Consider the following 16,427-nt stretch of genomic DNA (forward strand, 5'->3'; position numbering starts at 1 on the left):
ACACGGGCAACTCTGCCGGAGATTTCTGAGAATTTTTTCTTCTGATGTTTCACAATGAGATAGAAAAAAAAACAATTAAAGAAATCATAAGAGGAACAAAGAGCAAACTATCTTTCTTTTTTGGCTAACATTAGCAACACAACTCCTGTGATCTCGAAACAGAGGAGGCGACATCGGAGCGTTGGATCAGTTAGCATGCATGCCAGAGAGAGGGGCATGGTCATTTCACACGGAGAAATCTCCACAAACTACCGCTGAGACGTACTCACCCGGAGGAAGCTGTCCAGTGATCCATTCTCCATGAACTCGGTCACTATCACCACCGGTTTACCTGGCATGGCACACATAAAGAAGATTTTACAATTTGACAATGCATATATTATTGCTCTTACAGTATTTGCCTCCTTATTTAAATGTCCCAGAAGCTCCAGTCACTGGGACATAATGGACATTTCCACAACTAATTAAAAAGATTTAAAAATGATGGCATATCTTAGATAAAAGTTAATGTTTTAGGAAACGATCCCTCACCTTTTGGACAAATGGTCTCTGCTGCTAATATTAAGGAGAATGAAAATCAACCATTTACTTATGAGAACAGAGGTCCTCCGCGAAGGTCATGATGATATCAATTTAATCTACTGTATACAAAATAACAGACAAAGGATGAATGCATGACCTGTGATAATGTTACAGTAAAACACAAGCTGTTGCTATAAACTGGACAGAGGTGAGAAATTAGAAGAGAAAGAATTATAATTAAACCAGGGTCATATTTTACATCTCATTCTTTTAGCTGAAAAGCATAGTAGCAAAAAAACACAATGTTTTTTAGAGTATATATATCATTTTTATGACGTTAAGAGTAATAAACTTTAAAATAGCTGAATAAAAGTTCTATACTGTTACAACACAGTAACTGTCTGTTTGTATATAAATGAGTTCATTTAAAATGATGAGTGTTTTACTTGTGCTGGATTTATGGAGCCCTATTCGGATACCTACCTACGGGTGTTATAAAAGACACTAAGTTTAAGAGCGGCATTTTTCACAGGCCGCGGAGCTGGCGCGCGGCTTTCGGCTGCTCGCTGGCTGGGCCCCCCCCTGCTTCTGGGCCACAACCAGAAAGAGGCTGCCAGGTTGGAGCTGCGCTTCTTCTGCGACACTGCAGCAGTTGCAGCTCAGCGGTCGTAACAAAGAAGTGTTACAGTAAAGGTTCCGCCCTTTTTAAGAGGAGGATGTGGATGGAGCCGCAGAAGTTCAAGAAATTCCAGGCACACACTGTCAGAAAGTCCTAACTGCGCTCAGAGAAACCGTCCTTAAGTTAAATCAGGCTCAAAGGTTCTATTTTCTGTTGTCCTGACAAGGGTTACGGCCCTGGTCGCTTTTGTGGTCGCCTTAAATGCCACAAGATCATCTGGGTTGGAATAATACCCCCCCTCTCTGAAAGCCTTGATGAATCTACCCCTTTACATCAGTCGACTACCTTAACAGGTTCAGCAATAACAGTAAACTCTCGAACCCCTCACTGCCTTAACCCTTTGATCCCAAACCCAAGCCCATAATCAGCTCTAGCGCAGCTGGTGGTGCCCCCGCCAAGCAGCTCGTGCAGCTCCCAGAGATGTTTGGGCAAAGCTCTGGCCAAAAGCAGCAGAGTAAATGAAGTGTGAAAAATCGGAGGATTATTCAGAATTATCTCGGGCTCAGTCCATGTGCGACGCAAAGTGCAGGCCACGGGAGTCACACGGAACCCCCCACGGCAACCGGGGCTGCTTTTCATCACTCGCGCACGGGTCAGCGCAGCCCCCCCCCCACAACCTCCCAAACCGTATCCTGGGAGGAGAACCGAGCTGCCGTTACGAATAATTATGCTTCAAGTTTATTTGTTCGCCGTTCAGACTTTAGTAATGCAATGGTGTATGTTTTATTAGACTAAAAAAAATTATTTCCCTTCTCTCGACAATAAATAAATCAATAACTACACACATTTAGCAAAACATTGAATACCTTACAAAATGTAAATAAGCTACAAATACACAATTGCAAGGAGGCAAATTAAACTTGTTAAAGCAGTCATATGACCTAACCATAGATCACACTAATGCACTTTTGTGACTACTGGTCGAGATAAAAGCACTGCTTCAATAAAGGACTATTAAATTAAATGCACATAGGAAACAGTAGTTAAACAACCATCAAAACTCATTATTCTAGGATATTTTATTGTGAAGCAGCACATAATATTCCCAACAGGTTCCTGGATTACTTCTACTGATTTCTAAAGATCGCAATGCACCGCCACAAACGCAAGCCGGAATTAATAGCAATTTCAGCTGTCTTATCTTGTTAAGATTATTTTCTGTATATATATTCATTTGAAATAGGCGGTAGCTGTAAATTGCTGAAAGGGAAGAGTATATGTGTACTTGCATATTTTACACGAGGAAAGCCAAACAGAGTGCCATTTAACTATCTTGGAGCAGGGCAGGGTTGAGGCAAAGTTCAATAAGAGACACACACTTAAAACACACAGGCATGTACACGCAACCAAAATAAATATTAATGTCGGTGACACTGTCAGTGGAAGACAAAGAAGCTGTGTCTCTTGTATAAAGGCTAACATGTCTTAATAAAAAGCAGATTATTTATATATAAATAAAAAAAATATAGATATTAGCCAACTAAATGATATTTATTTATTTTGTCTGCTAATACCCAGTACCAAATCACTGGAACTTTTAAACTTAATAAATGTGATTTTCATATAGATCTGGCACCGAGCAAACAACAGGAAAATAACTCATGGCAGCTAAAGGAAACCAGGCCCAAACGAAATACATTCTGTGCACAGGAGGGGTGCACTGACTTATTGGTAAAAGTATGCTCCTCCATCTCCATGCTGAATCATTCACAAACGAGAACATGTCTGTGGCAAATACTGTTTGCATTAAAGAGAAAAATTACTTTTAGGCAAATCTGCCGGTTAAAATGTCAGATAGGGGGCATTTAAAAGAATAGAGTGCGGAGCCAGGAAGGGCACTTACTGCGAGTGACCACACCCTCCAGGCGGATGATGTTGGGATGGTCGAACTGGCCCATGATGCTGGCCTCGCTCAGGAAGTCCCGCCTCTGCTCCTCCGAGTAGCCCGCCTTCAGCGTCTTGATGGCCACGCAGATCTCCTTCTTGGAGGGCAGCTTTAGGCGTCCACAGCACACCTCGCCGAATTCACCTACAGAAGGAGACCGGGGACTTTTAAAAAAGGCAGAATCGGAGGGAGCTGTAAGGCAATAAAGGAACACGCCCCGTTATGTACACAATGCTCTTCATTTTCAGCAACATCAAAAGCATAAAAGTTTTCTCGGCAGATGCATTAAAGAGATTACAGCGCTGCGTGTGAGGAATTAGAACATCGACCACATGATTTACGCATTCTGGATGCCTACACAATTGACATTGATTGTAAAACCCTGACATATTAGATATGAGGTTATTTCTCTTGTGTCGTTTTCTCATGCAAATACAGGGGAAGTGATCCTGCCAGTTATTATACTCTGATTCAGAAAGAGCAATCCCTGCAGTATTTCAGGTCATGCAGCCTTTTCACGGGCGAGTACTTCAGCGGAATGAGCAATGGCACCAATTTCAAATAAGGGAAAAAAATACAGGATATGATGTCATACTGTAGCAGCCACGTTGCGGGCAGAATCACGTCCAGCTTCAAGGATGCATGTGCAACCACTTACACTGTTTTTTAAGGGACCGGCGCTACGAATGTCTGAAAAACATTAATAAAGAAATTTGCCAGCATGACTGCAAACAGCAGCAACGACGCACGTTCTTGCGATGCTACAATTCCTTGTGTTTGATCACCTGACCTTGCTGCTTATCCCATTTTTTTAAATTCCTCTCAGTCAACAAGATGCTAAAACACACAGGGACATTTTTATTACCGTAAGAGTCCCGATTTGCCAAAATTACCTCGTCTGCCATTTCATTATTCATATTATTATTAATATTTTTGTTGCAGTTTTATTGTTACTGTCATTGTTGTTTACATCTTTATTATTAGGCCTATGGCAAGTTGGTAAGATTCTGGAATCATATAATTCTCGAGTTCATAAGCGGATTTCTGAAATGATACTCTGGGTGGTTTTGCTGATGACACGTAAAGGATAAGCCTGTCATTCTTGAGGATTTTTAAGAGGTTGTTACGTGAATAGGAGCGCCGCATTTCCGGGGCCACAGCTGTACGTGCTGCAAGGTGAGTTTAATTTTGCCAAGTGTATTAATGCATATCGACCTTATTATATTCACCAGGAACTGAGCTACTCAGAGCTGCCAGGGGCCTGAAGAGCAGACACACTTGACAGGAAATTCTGATTTGTGGGTAATAATTACTAATAAGTGATGTATGACAGGTTTAAAGCAACTGTTCAGAGGAGAGTTATAGGCCTTTCCTTTATTCTGTGCATTACTTACTCAAGTCTCTGTCAGAACAATGTGTTCCTGTGGCCTTTGCTTAAAACATCAGGGGCGTGGAATGTGTGTGTGTGTGTGTGTGTGTGTGTGTTCAGACATACTGACATCCAGCAGCTTTACGTTCCTGGTGTCTATGTTTAGGACAGTATATGAAGTCTTCTACCTGCACCAACCACCTTGTCAATGGCAATGCAAGAGGCGTCCAGTTCTTTGGCAAATTCATGGACGGCCTGACTGGGGTCCTCGTAAGTGTGCGGGTCCACGTAGGTTCTTACGCCCGGAAGCCTCACTGAAATGTGACACATGACAAATCACACATAGTCACACCTACACCGGAACACGAACTATCAATAAATGTATCGCTGAAAACTAACAATACAGAGTCAACTACAGTAATTCCCAGTCACCATGGCTTAGGGTAATAAAATGTATCTGTTTAAAGGAGAATTTCTTCATGCCCGTCTAACTAGCCAATTGATGAGGCTTTCCAATTTCTAAGGAAGAATATTAGTACATAAACATACATTACTGTGATGATTAGAACATTTCTTGCAACAGGAATGTGTTACTAATTCTGGGATTTCTATATATAGTTTGTTTATTTGAGATAGAGGAACAGCATGGATGCCTGGATAACAGTATACATATGTACTCAAATAATAACTCAAAGTAGAGCCGCACAAACAGTGGTGCTTACAGTGACCGTTTCCGTAGTTCATCCTCTTCTCGTCTGAATGCTTTGATCTTCTGTGTCCACAAAACCTGCCAAAAGAGTGTTAATTATGAATTATGCAGAATGATACATTACAAACCAGAACACAACTCATCAGCCTCAAAATATCCTTTGGATATAGACTCCGACCTGTGAAGATCAGCTCTTTGCTTCAGAAGTTACTCATTGGGTCCATCTTGTAAGCATAAACAAATATAATAGTAAATCTAATAGTTAACTGTAACAACACCTGGGGGTGTGTGGGGGGGGCAGCCTTAACGTGTGGAGTCATAGCACAGAGTGGGCTGTGGTCAGTGTGAGAGCACATGTGGTGACTAACCGGCTAACAAGGATGTAGCCGACCACCGTGAGGAAGATGATGACCACGGCAGAGCAGATGGCGATGAGGATCAGCTGGCTGTTCTCACTGGTGATGGAGAAGGCTGTGAGGGAGAGGGCAGAGAGAGAGGCGTCAGGCCAAGCCGGCCGGGGGGGGAAGCGGGCAGACCGCAAGGCCGCAAACGGGGGCTGGTCTGCTCCATGCGCTCCACTTTCCTTGTGTCACCCGGGGGCCCTCGTGCCTGGGGAGTGTCCCAATAAACTCCAGCATGTATTTTTGCTTCAGTCGTCAGCCACTAAACTCTTTACAACATCAAGCTGCAACATCTCAGCCATTATATTTCCACATGTCCATCGAAGCTGCCAGAGCCAATGGTATACGGGAGAGCAGCAGGAACCTATCATCTAGCCGCTGTTAATGTCGAGCACGTTAACGACGAACACAACAGCTTAGCTAGAATCCATAAGATAATGGTTACAGTCGGATTCGAATACATGCATAGCCCTTCACATCATGAGAATCTGTAGAAGATTTACCTAGTAGGAGACGCTGTATAAGTATGAAGGAGAGGGACTTACATTCCGGGCTGGTTTCAAACTCGAACTTCTTACTGCTGCTGCCGTAGCCGGCGGCCGTGCGAGCCCGAATCTGCACCGCGTATGTGGTGTCCGGTTTCAGGCCCGTCAGAGTCACATTGGTGCCCTTGGCCCTCAGGATGGTATAGCTCGTCTCTTGTTCCTGCTTTAAAACGACAGCAGACAAGCCGGGAAGATGTGGGGGATGGGGTGGGGGGGGGAGTTGGGGGGCACGTTAAAACCTGAGTGCGGATGCTGGGCCTAGAGTCGCTCCCCCCACCACACAGGCTGAGGCTCCCCCATCGCAGACATGCGTTTATGGTCAGGTGCCACCCCCAGTCCTGGACGTTTCTCCAGCATTCGCTTGATAAATTGCCACCTTTATATTTTCCGCCGATCTCTAATGCTTCTGGAACCCGCCTGGACCTCTCTAACTGTGAGAAAGCACAGGATTCATAGGCAGGCCTTACGCTCAAAGCCATCGTTTCCAGATGTTCTCCTAAAAGGCTAAAGCTGCGGAGGAAAAATGAGGGGCTGCCTGACTTACAGCAGTATAGGAGTCACGGGAAACAAAGGCCTTTTGTCGGGTCTCCCCTCTACTGTGCTCATATGTGACAACAGCCCCGCGTGTAAAAGAGGCTTCTGGATCTGGTTCATAATCTTCATTTCAGGCATGGAGACAAATACATTTGCACTTCATTGATCTCCTGAACTTTGCGTCAGGCCCGTTGACTAGAACTACCCCTGTTGCGCATTACGTTCAAATAACTCAAAGGAAATCATATTTGTAAAATGACTTTTGAAATCAAGCCAGAAAAAAAGCAAGCAGCTTATTATATTTCGTATTTGGAAGAAAAATTCATTTCTGGATATCAGGCATTTCACATCACTTTCACGTCAGATAGAAAGCATATATAGTCTTTAGTTAATGAATCTTTTTCATTATTTATTATTTTATACCACACAGAATTAAAAAAATAAATTGAAATACAAACTAACTTTAAAATTTATGTAAAACGAAGTCTAAACTAATTAAAGTCTATAGTTTTATCTTCTTATTACAACTGTAGAAGAAAATTATTTCAAAACAGAACAGAAAAAAGGCCTTTTATAAACAGCCTAAGTGCTACTGTTTCCATCTAACATTGGCACATATTCAGTACAGGTTCACAGCTAGGATGGAGTCCACTCAAAAGTATAGAGCATAAGACACCAGACACAATGGAGGAGCGAGCACTCTCTCTCACATGCACACCGACACACACACGCACACACACATACTTTATAGGGAGTCTCCATTCACTTCTATGGTTCATAACCCTAATCCCAGCAATGACAACCTTAACGGCTTAAGTAACCAAACAAAATGCAAGACCTTTGGCATTTTTACTTTTTTGATTGCAGTCACAGATTTTTATAAAAATTAGGTTTCCTCTTGTGGGGACCGAAAAAATGGTCCCCACAATGTCAAAATAACAGGTTTTTATCACATTTTGGAAACATTATACACATTCTGTCTCACACACACATACACACGCACACTGTGGATAACTGAGAGACACAAGTTGATGTATGTGCATGTTTGAGCAGCATGAGGAAATCATAGTGCCTGCAGAACTGCAGAAAGTCCCAACAAATACAATTATCATGCAGAGTTGGCACACAGAGAAGAGGAGCACAGATGCATGCTGTTCAATTGTTCATAAATTTACGTTTACTTGTGCGACACTCCATGTCATCAAAACAGCTGTTATTAACAGCATAGCCTATCAGACACACTGAGCGACACTCCAGCTGAACAGCACGTAAGTCGGTAATCGTCCATTACAAAGCCAGTAGCAGCACAATTTAATTTAGTGTCTCATCGGCGATGCATTTTCAGAAAGTTGGAGTGTTTAAGTTTTCATTTTGTTTCTGAAATCAGTACGGAAATTTTTTAATATTTTATTTTCACAAGAAAACCAGGAAAAAAAGACAAGCAAGCAAACAAGCCGTAAACGTTGGGAGTTATTATCTGTCCTTGTGTCTTGGACTTTAATATGAGGTTGGTGGTCGTAATGCCTCCTACTTAATCTGTCCCCAGATCAGCTTCTCATCTTTAACTGTAGCCTGTTTTTAAATAACTTCCGAATGACCCAACAAGGCTGCTTTGTTATATGGCTGCTCGCAGCTTACAAGCACAGCACCCACCACTGTATTGTTTGCACATTAGTATGGGCTTCCCAGATCTGTTCCACCTTCTGTTCTGTTTAAAACAGATCCAGTGAACGGGAGAAAAATGTACACCACCCAAACACAGACACTGTACAGCTGCACAGCTGAAGTTTCCATGTCCCCATGTCAGGTACATTTCTTTTGTGGAAAAAAAAAATTAAAAGAGTTTTATTTTTTGGAGACGTGCAACAACTATCACAGTGGCTCTTCGTACCTTTGAATGGTTTTCCCAGAGAGTATTTATAAGATATTCATAGATTTATTATACACAGTAATAACCATCTTTGATGGATAGTACTGTACATGGAATATACCGGAGGAGGTTTTGATTGGTGGCTGCTACTGTGACTTTGATTACAGGGAGATTCTTAGTTTCTGTAAGCAGCAGATGCAGCAGCCTAAACCCCATCAGACAGTTTGGGGCTCATTTCCCCCCCATCGGCTGCTATAGTCCAGCAGGGTGATAACAGGAAACGATCCAAGTTCAATGTGTCACTGGGGCAACAAGGGAGGGGTTTGCATTTTCACTTCTGTAACCAATCACAGTCTTTGATGTATGATATCACCACATTTGTCCCTTGTGTTCTGTACTTCATTCTGTTCTGTTGATGCTTCCAGCCATCAAACGGAGGGTGGTGTGTGACTCTGTACATATGATCGGAAGGCTGCTGGTTCAAGCCTTCTTATTGCTGTTATCATTATTAGCATCACTATTGTTCCATGTTCCTATGTTTTGTATCTATGACGTGTCCCTTAACATAAGGCATACACACCAAAATGGGTACTTCAGAAATCTGTTGACCTTGGCACAATCAGAAAACACTGATTGTGATTGATGTGGTCATTTCATACAATAAAAACTGAGACTGGCTAAAGAAGTGAGACATAAGCCGCTGCCTTGTTGACCCACGGACTCGTGAAAATCTGGATGTACAGCAGGCATCTATGGTGGCACCGACTTTATTTTACAGACAAAATAGAATATTTTAATAGAACCACAAGGGAGCTGAAATAGTTATGTGTAATATGTTAGCAACCTCTTCTACCTATTTTAACATATGCATGGATGCACGTTTACAGTTAACAGTTACTGTAATCAATAACTTCAGCTTGTGAGAGTTTTACTTACACAAAAATGTTCTGAGGGCAGAACAAAAAATTATGATGCTTAGACCCGCCTCCTCTGCGATCTCATTGGTTATCTTTCTGAACCAATCGTTTTTCGTTTCCTATTGGCATGACTTTAGCAATAGACAGATGTACTGTTAAAATTATTGTTTTTTTTTTATTTCTCTACCTTTCACTTAGCTAAAAATCAGTTGAGATACTGAGTCATGCTAAACACTCCCACAGATTCCTACAGATGAAAGATTCATCATCATCCAGTTCAATTTGCCTCAGAGAAAATTCATGCCCATGATGTCAGAAACATTTACGAGCCCACTGCGAATTCCGGCTTTACAGTAAAATGGCCTTTAATCAGCCAGGGATTATCGGGTCACATTCACCGACTCGCCGTTGCACCTGAGGCCAAAACTTAAGGCCCTGTTGCTTGTAAATAATGAGGAATGTTAAGGGGATTACCAGCGACCCATGGCATATCCCACAGCGTGGACACTCAAATGATTGCCCACAAAGAGATTAAATAAAGGTCCTCTGGGCAGACAGGAAGGTGGCAACACACATTGCCAGCTTTCATTTTTGCCACTAAAGTGAGCAATAATGTTACAGGATTTGAATTCAGCATCGAACCGTAAGACATCGGTCGGGCTGCTGGGTTAGGAAAGACGACATGGCAGAAAAATGCTAGTTCTCATGCTCAGAGCTCAGCAACACGTTTACTGCACATAATAAACTTTCAGCTCATTAAATGAGATGTCTGTGTCTATTTCTTGTCTAATAATGTAAAAAAAAACAGCTGCCATGGGCTCTGGTACCCTGTAATCTTAACACTAAACCCAAGGAGGAAATATGATATGACAATTTATATAAAATCACATAAACATGAATATCTGGAGACAAAGTAAGATAACCAACACAACTTTCTCCTGGTTTCAGTTACGTATAGTACCGGTAGTAGGTATGTATTCTCTTACGGAAAAGATTTTTAAAGTTGATAGAAAAATTGGATAGGATCACGTGTAAATACATAATGGAGATGCTGATCTATGACGATCTATTTTCACACTCGCCATCTGCTGTAGAAGTAACCTGGGTGACATCTTTGAACTTACCTTCTCATAGTACTTGACTTCATAGTCAAGGATGATTCCATTGGGTCTCTCTGGCTCCTGCCAGGACAGGGAAATGCTCCTCTGAGATGTTTTGTTCTTCCGGACGACTGCGACAGGAGAAGGTGCTGCAGACGAAAAGGGGAGGGGCTTACTCTCCAGAGGGCTCGGGGTGGCGGCACTGGTCACGGAGAACATCACAGCATGCAGAACGTATTACAGAGAGCATCACTGTACACCGAACATATTACAGAGAACATCGTCGTACGCAGAACGTATTACAGAGAATCACCATGAACCGTGTGTCTGCATGGGGCTGTTATCCACTGGCTCTTCAGCCCTTTGAGAAAAAGGCTGAGAGAAAAAGAAGGACAAAGAAGGACGGAGCAATGGAGAAACATCACTACTGAGCCCCCCTGTGAAATCCGCACTGCGCAGAGTGTGTAACTGCATTCCACTGGATTTGAACCTTGCTCTTTCACATCCTCGGAGTTGCCCCGACAATTGTATCCCGGGGCAGAGCAGTTAATTGTCACCACCCGGGTAAAATATAGTCGAATAGCCAAGTGCACAGGTGTCACTGTGACAATAATGTCACGTAATTAATTACAAGTGAATAAAGGGGTGACTTGGATTTGTGAGGCCAGATGTTGGTTTGCTCTACGACCTCACAGGGCCCCAGTCTGCTGTCACAGTCAGGCACAAGGCACTCTGCTTCCCTTCTGTATTTTTTCATTGTCTAATTTATTATTGTTATTATTATTATTTTTTTTTTCTGCCTCCAGTCCTGTTACTGTGTGGCCGCACTGGGGAAATGAAGGCATCTAACTGGCCCACAATTTCAATTTTATTATCCCACAGGAAAGAACTCTGTTGTTCTTTGACATGTATGATTATACTGTACAAGTCTGTTTTTCCTTTCTGCACATTTCATTAGAAGACATCCAGAAGGACAAAGGCTATATCCTGCCATCGTCCTCTCTCATCTGACAAGGAGCCAGTATTGAAGTTTTAAGCAATTATTTTGAATAATATCAGCTATGATCTGCAAGGTCTTGTATAGCAAACTAATTTCTTAAAAGACATTATATCTATTGTGTCCATAAAAAAAGAATACAGCGAGCTAGGATGAATGTGCGTGGCCCTGAAGGAATCTATAATTTTTGCTGCCAGAATTGAAAGCAGATGTTAATTTACCGACATTTCGCCGATACTCCTAAGTCTGAGCCAACCTTCAAGACGGTGGCATACAGCCATGTTTGACAGAGATGCTGAACTCAAGGATAAAGGCGCGACAGTGCCCTGAAGAATTACTCCTAAAGGCAGCAGATCATCCCCGCAATTCAGGGAGGGAGTTAATCATCTCAGCACGTTGCAGATTTACTTTATATATTCCACATCGCCTTGGGATCCTTGTGTTGGAGATGGATTCATTGAGTATGGCAGTATATGGATGCACACACATCTGGACAGAAACCGACCATAAATGCATACACTGCCACAGCTGAAGTTATTGCCATAGCTTAGCAAGCAGATCTACACCAACTGGAACATGGGCTCCATCGGTTTCTTGTCTCCTCTCCATGGCTTCAGCAGCAGAGGCCATGTCCGTCTTGCTTACCCCTCAGCACGTCTCGCAGCATGCCAAGGACAAACACTGGCAAACGTCTGTTTAGTTCTCGATACCAGGCTCTGCCCACATGCTCTCAATCTGCAGAGCTCTGTGTAATAAAGGGTCCGTCAGTCACACAGGGCGAGAGATCATTTATGGCTTGCTGTTTCATCCCAGGCCACAGCTGCCCCCCCCCCCCCCCCCCCATGGAACCTTCATCACAACGGATTGGAATCTCCTGACGCAGCTTCGGTAAGCATGTGTGGCCCGCTGCTTCCGGAAACGTCCAGTAAAATCCAGAACACGTCTGCGAGGTGACAGTTAAGCTGTAGTTTGCCGTGGCATGCAGTGGGGGTGTCGGGGGCATGTGGGGTCCGGTCGGAACCGTGAACAGAACCAAATGATACAAACAAGAAAGCTGTGTTTACTGCTGAACGTATCGGGAACAGGATGCATACCAGTCAAACATGCTGTACTGTATATACCAAACTAAAGATGGAGAGAATACAAGAAGCCAAAGAAAATGAGTAAGTCAGGCACTGATGCCAGGTACAAGAGTCTAACCCGTAGTCAGGGTTACCGGGTAAATCAAAACACAACAGACCAATAAATAAATCTTTTTGGGAATTAGGGACACATGGAACTAATCAGCACAAAAAGCGCAGTCACCTGACTTTCCCTTCTGTGACGGTCACACACCCCCCACGCGGTCATGCTCGCTTTGTTTGTGGGTCTGGTCGCAAGCCCACTTCCCCACAGCTGATGATGTAGCTGTCCTTCAGCCAAATGCAGTTCAGACGAGCATCACAGCTGCACGCTGGAGGCAGCTTACTGTGGTTTCACACTTCCATCTGCTCGCACCCCACGGCCCTGCTCAGACAGCTAAGCTATAGGTCCAGGCCTGAAGAAGCATCACCACACAGGCTCAGACTCCAGGGATCCGCATTCTCTGGTAATGCCCATTGCAGCTGCAATAAAACAATGTCTGCATTTTTCCTCTGTTTTGCATGTTTGTGCACTACACTAATGAGGTGCATGCTGGGACACGCGTGAATGATAGAACCCTCCGCGGGTTCCCAAGGAACCCCCTTCGACCAATCACGAGGCTCCTTTCCCACAGCCATAGCCTTAACGCCAGAGTCCCTTGTGCCATACAGAACAAGCTAGAAATCAGGAGTCGCCTGAACAGTGTTACGGCCTTAACGTCTGGGGATTTAAAGGCATGTTAACACAGGGAGTGAAAGGTATAGCGGGTTCGCGGCTTGCAGTTCACCAGGTTGAATTCACACAAATGGCCCTCTGCCACAGGAAGCCTGTCCTTACAGACGTCAGGGTTTATATGGTAGGTTCTAGAAACATCTGGAAATGGACAGAAAACTAAAACACATGGTGGAATGGGGGGATAAATAGAACAATGCAAAGTCAAGTTCTCCAGATATAACTGAGATGCAGTCCTCAACCCTAAACCCAATCGTAACCACGGCAATTTAGGTGCACTTCAGATGTACGATAAAAAGCTTTGAGAAGAGTCATTTTCATTCACACATATGGAATGAGAAGGAGGATTTTTTTAAAAGCAAAGTCAATTGTTTCCTGTGCAGGAAGGATGACAACCTATTAATCTTGTGTATGTGATCGCTTCCGATGCTCACTCTCTGTGACACCCATAACCTGTGCCTTTTAGACCGCTTTGAAGTCCCTGCATTAAATAACCTTCCAGGCCCTTCACCCATCATGCTTAAAAGACAAAAGGGAACTGACAGTACATAGCCCCCATCGAAGAACAAAAAAAGACACTCAGCCATGGAGGAAACCCAATCCAAATTGGGAGCAGATGTTTCAGAGCCTGAAATGTCAGGTCCTTAACTGTAACCCAGAGAGCTGCGACCTACACCCCAGTCTGGTAGGTCTCTGTACTGGAATACAGAAGAGATCTGGCTGTTGTGAGTAGCAGGAAAATATCAGGGGTAAAGAACTGTAGTAAAGTAGGAAAGAAACCAACATCTATACTTTTGAAAATGAAACACTGCTTCCATATATCTGCCGTTTGATTTTTCTCCGTGTATGTTTGTATGTGTACAGGGGGGTCAACCACATCTGTCATTATTTGGGTCTTTTTACGATTTACCGTACCGTAACCCCTCGCCATCCTAAATGGGAGGATGAAAGCATTTCTCAGCTGCATTTTTAACGTCAGGCAACGACAAAGCCTGTCATTAAATATCTAGCTAAATAAGTGTTAAAGCACATTTTTAACGATAAACTCTATTTTCAATCCAGGGATCTGCTGAACAGCTTAATAATAATGAAACACAGTGACGTTATATAGCACACGGCCTGAGATGGCCAGTGACTCTGCTGCTCTAAAAGAGGGAGGGGCTCACCGGCTTGGTTTGTTGTTATTGTGACTGCTGCGTATTGCCGCTGGGTGGGCGCCAGCGCGGAAACGCCATTGAGGGCCTCAATCTCAAAGGTGTAGTTGGTATGGGCCAGCAGGTCGGCCACGGTGACCGTGGTGTTACTGAGGCCCGTGGGGCGCGGCAGGAAGCGGACGGCCCCCCTGCAGGGCTCGCACTGCTGCTGGCCCCGCCCACACCGTTTGCAGACCACGTTGAAGGTCACGTCCTTCCTCCCTCCGGTGTCCGTGGGCCAGCTCCAGTCCAGGATAACCGAGGTCTCATTGATAATGGAGATGACATTCCGGGGAGCCGAGGGCGGCCCTGCAGACACAGCAGACGTTTATCAAAAACTGGGTCAAAACATGACTTGGTGAGTCCGTGTTTCCCCTACGAGGGTCTTCACATGCTACACCCACGGGACCAGAAAGTAAAAGGCTAAAAAAGACAGAATTAACCTAAATAAAGACACCAGATCCAGCTAGAAAAGCCAGTGCACAAATACACATGATTTTCTGACAAATTATCACTAAAAACACCCATTAAAAACAAAACATCGCCTTATAAAATAAAAGCCTGACCTCTGTCTTTCTACAATAGCTGTGATTTGAGAATGCTTGAGCTAGAAAAGCCATCATGTGCCACAGCAATTAGTCAGTGCTAAGAATTGACAAGGGAAACATGTCCCCCTGAACCGGAGCTTGTAGGATTGCTCTGTGCTTTGATCTGAAGCTGTAAGGACCTGCCTTTTACAGATACAAATGGTGGCTTTTGCTTTAGAACTTGACTCAGGGCTTAATTCCAACATTTCTTAAACCATTTCCCTTTCCCTCCACGGACCAAGAAGAGATGATATCAAATTTATCCGACAAATCACCTGTAGGGATGTTCTTTCGCCTCTCAGACACAATAAGCTGCCTGTGAGTGTAATAAAAGAGTCCACATCTGCTTTGGTACAAAGTAAAAGCTCTGTACAGACACAGTTATCCCCCACATCTTTTGTGTATCTTCTGTTCTCGGGAATGTAGAATTATCACTTAGCGGCAGTAAGGTAAGAATGCCGGTCTTGAAACACAACAATGCGAAAGCAACGAGTTAACCAAGCGGGTGCAATGAAACTGCAACGTGAGAAGAAATTACAGTGTCCACCCTTGAAGCAGCTGTCTCTGAAAGCTGAGTGAAATCTCAGACACCAATTTCCCACAATCCTCAGATCAGATTTGACATCAGAAAATGGAATGTTTTTACAATTAAAATACCTTTTTAATGTTTCCAGAATGAAATGCTGCAACCACTGTTACAATCATGCACAGGCTCACTGTTGTTTAAGAAAGTAATTTGGTGCGGAAAAGTACAACATAAAAAACGTCTCAGTCCATTTCATTTAGATTTACATATCCCCCATAATCCTCTGCTGAGCAGCGCCCAGTCACACAGCTGTCAGGAAGTGGGCTATAACCATTACGGTGAGAAACCAGGACCCAGATTCATCCCTCTGTACATCTGCTTAATGGTATTTGACACTGATTCTTTATGGACTGCCAATGAAAATCCTTTTCAGAACCATGTGATCCACAGCGATTCTAAGCTACAAACAAAGTCTAAATCCACAACGCCTGGAGGATGGAGATTATACCTGATTGCATATCTCAATTGATGTATATCAAGTTACTTTAACAACAGACAAATAATTAATTAAATGCTGCAGCAGCATCACAATTTCACTGATATATTTGTATTACAACTAAAATATCTAAAGCATTAATCTACATGCTGCTTATTAATATCTCTTATGAGCAATTATTTTAAATAATATTAAATTGTTAAAAGAATGACATATGAGTGAGATATTAAATAAGTACAGCTT

General features: G+C 43.3%; 1 protein-coding gene across 4 annotated transcripts in view; it reads right to left on the reverse strand.

Moving 5' to 3' along the window:
* LOC125724507 (ephrin type-A receptor 3-like) overlaps positions 1-16,427 on the reverse strand; it is a 431,178-nt gene that overhangs the window by 370,270 nt on the left and 44,481 nt on the right. For all 4 annotated transcript variants that reach the window (XM_049001234.1, XM_049001236.1, XM_049001235.1 and 1 more), the window contains exons 5-12: positions 14,549-14,884; positions 10,556-10,680; positions 6,111-6,273; positions 5,533-5,635; positions 5,178-5,242; positions 4,644-4,769; positions 3,045-3,230; positions 270-331 (exon numbers count right to left, since the gene is read on the reverse strand). In XM_049001234.1, the coding sequence (XP_048857191.1) occupies positions 270-331; positions 3,045-3,230; positions 4,644-4,769; positions 5,178-5,242; positions 5,533-5,635; positions 6,111-6,273; positions 10,556-10,680; positions 14,549-14,884 (1,166 nt within the window). The remainder of the gene's footprint in view (positions 1-269; positions 332-3,044; positions 3,231-4,643; positions 4,770-5,177; positions 5,243-5,532; positions 5,636-6,110; positions 6,274-10,555; positions 10,681-14,548; positions 14,885-16,427) is intronic.

This window comes from Brienomyrus brachyistius, unplaced genomic scaffold, assembly GCF_023856365.1.
Source record: "Brienomyrus brachyistius isolate T26 unplaced genomic scaffold, BBRACH_0.4 scaffold57, whole genome shotgun sequence".
In the NCBI taxonomy this organism is placed as follows: Eukaryota; Metazoa; Chordata; class Actinopteri; order Osteoglossiformes; family Mormyridae; genus Brienomyrus; species Brienomyrus brachyistius.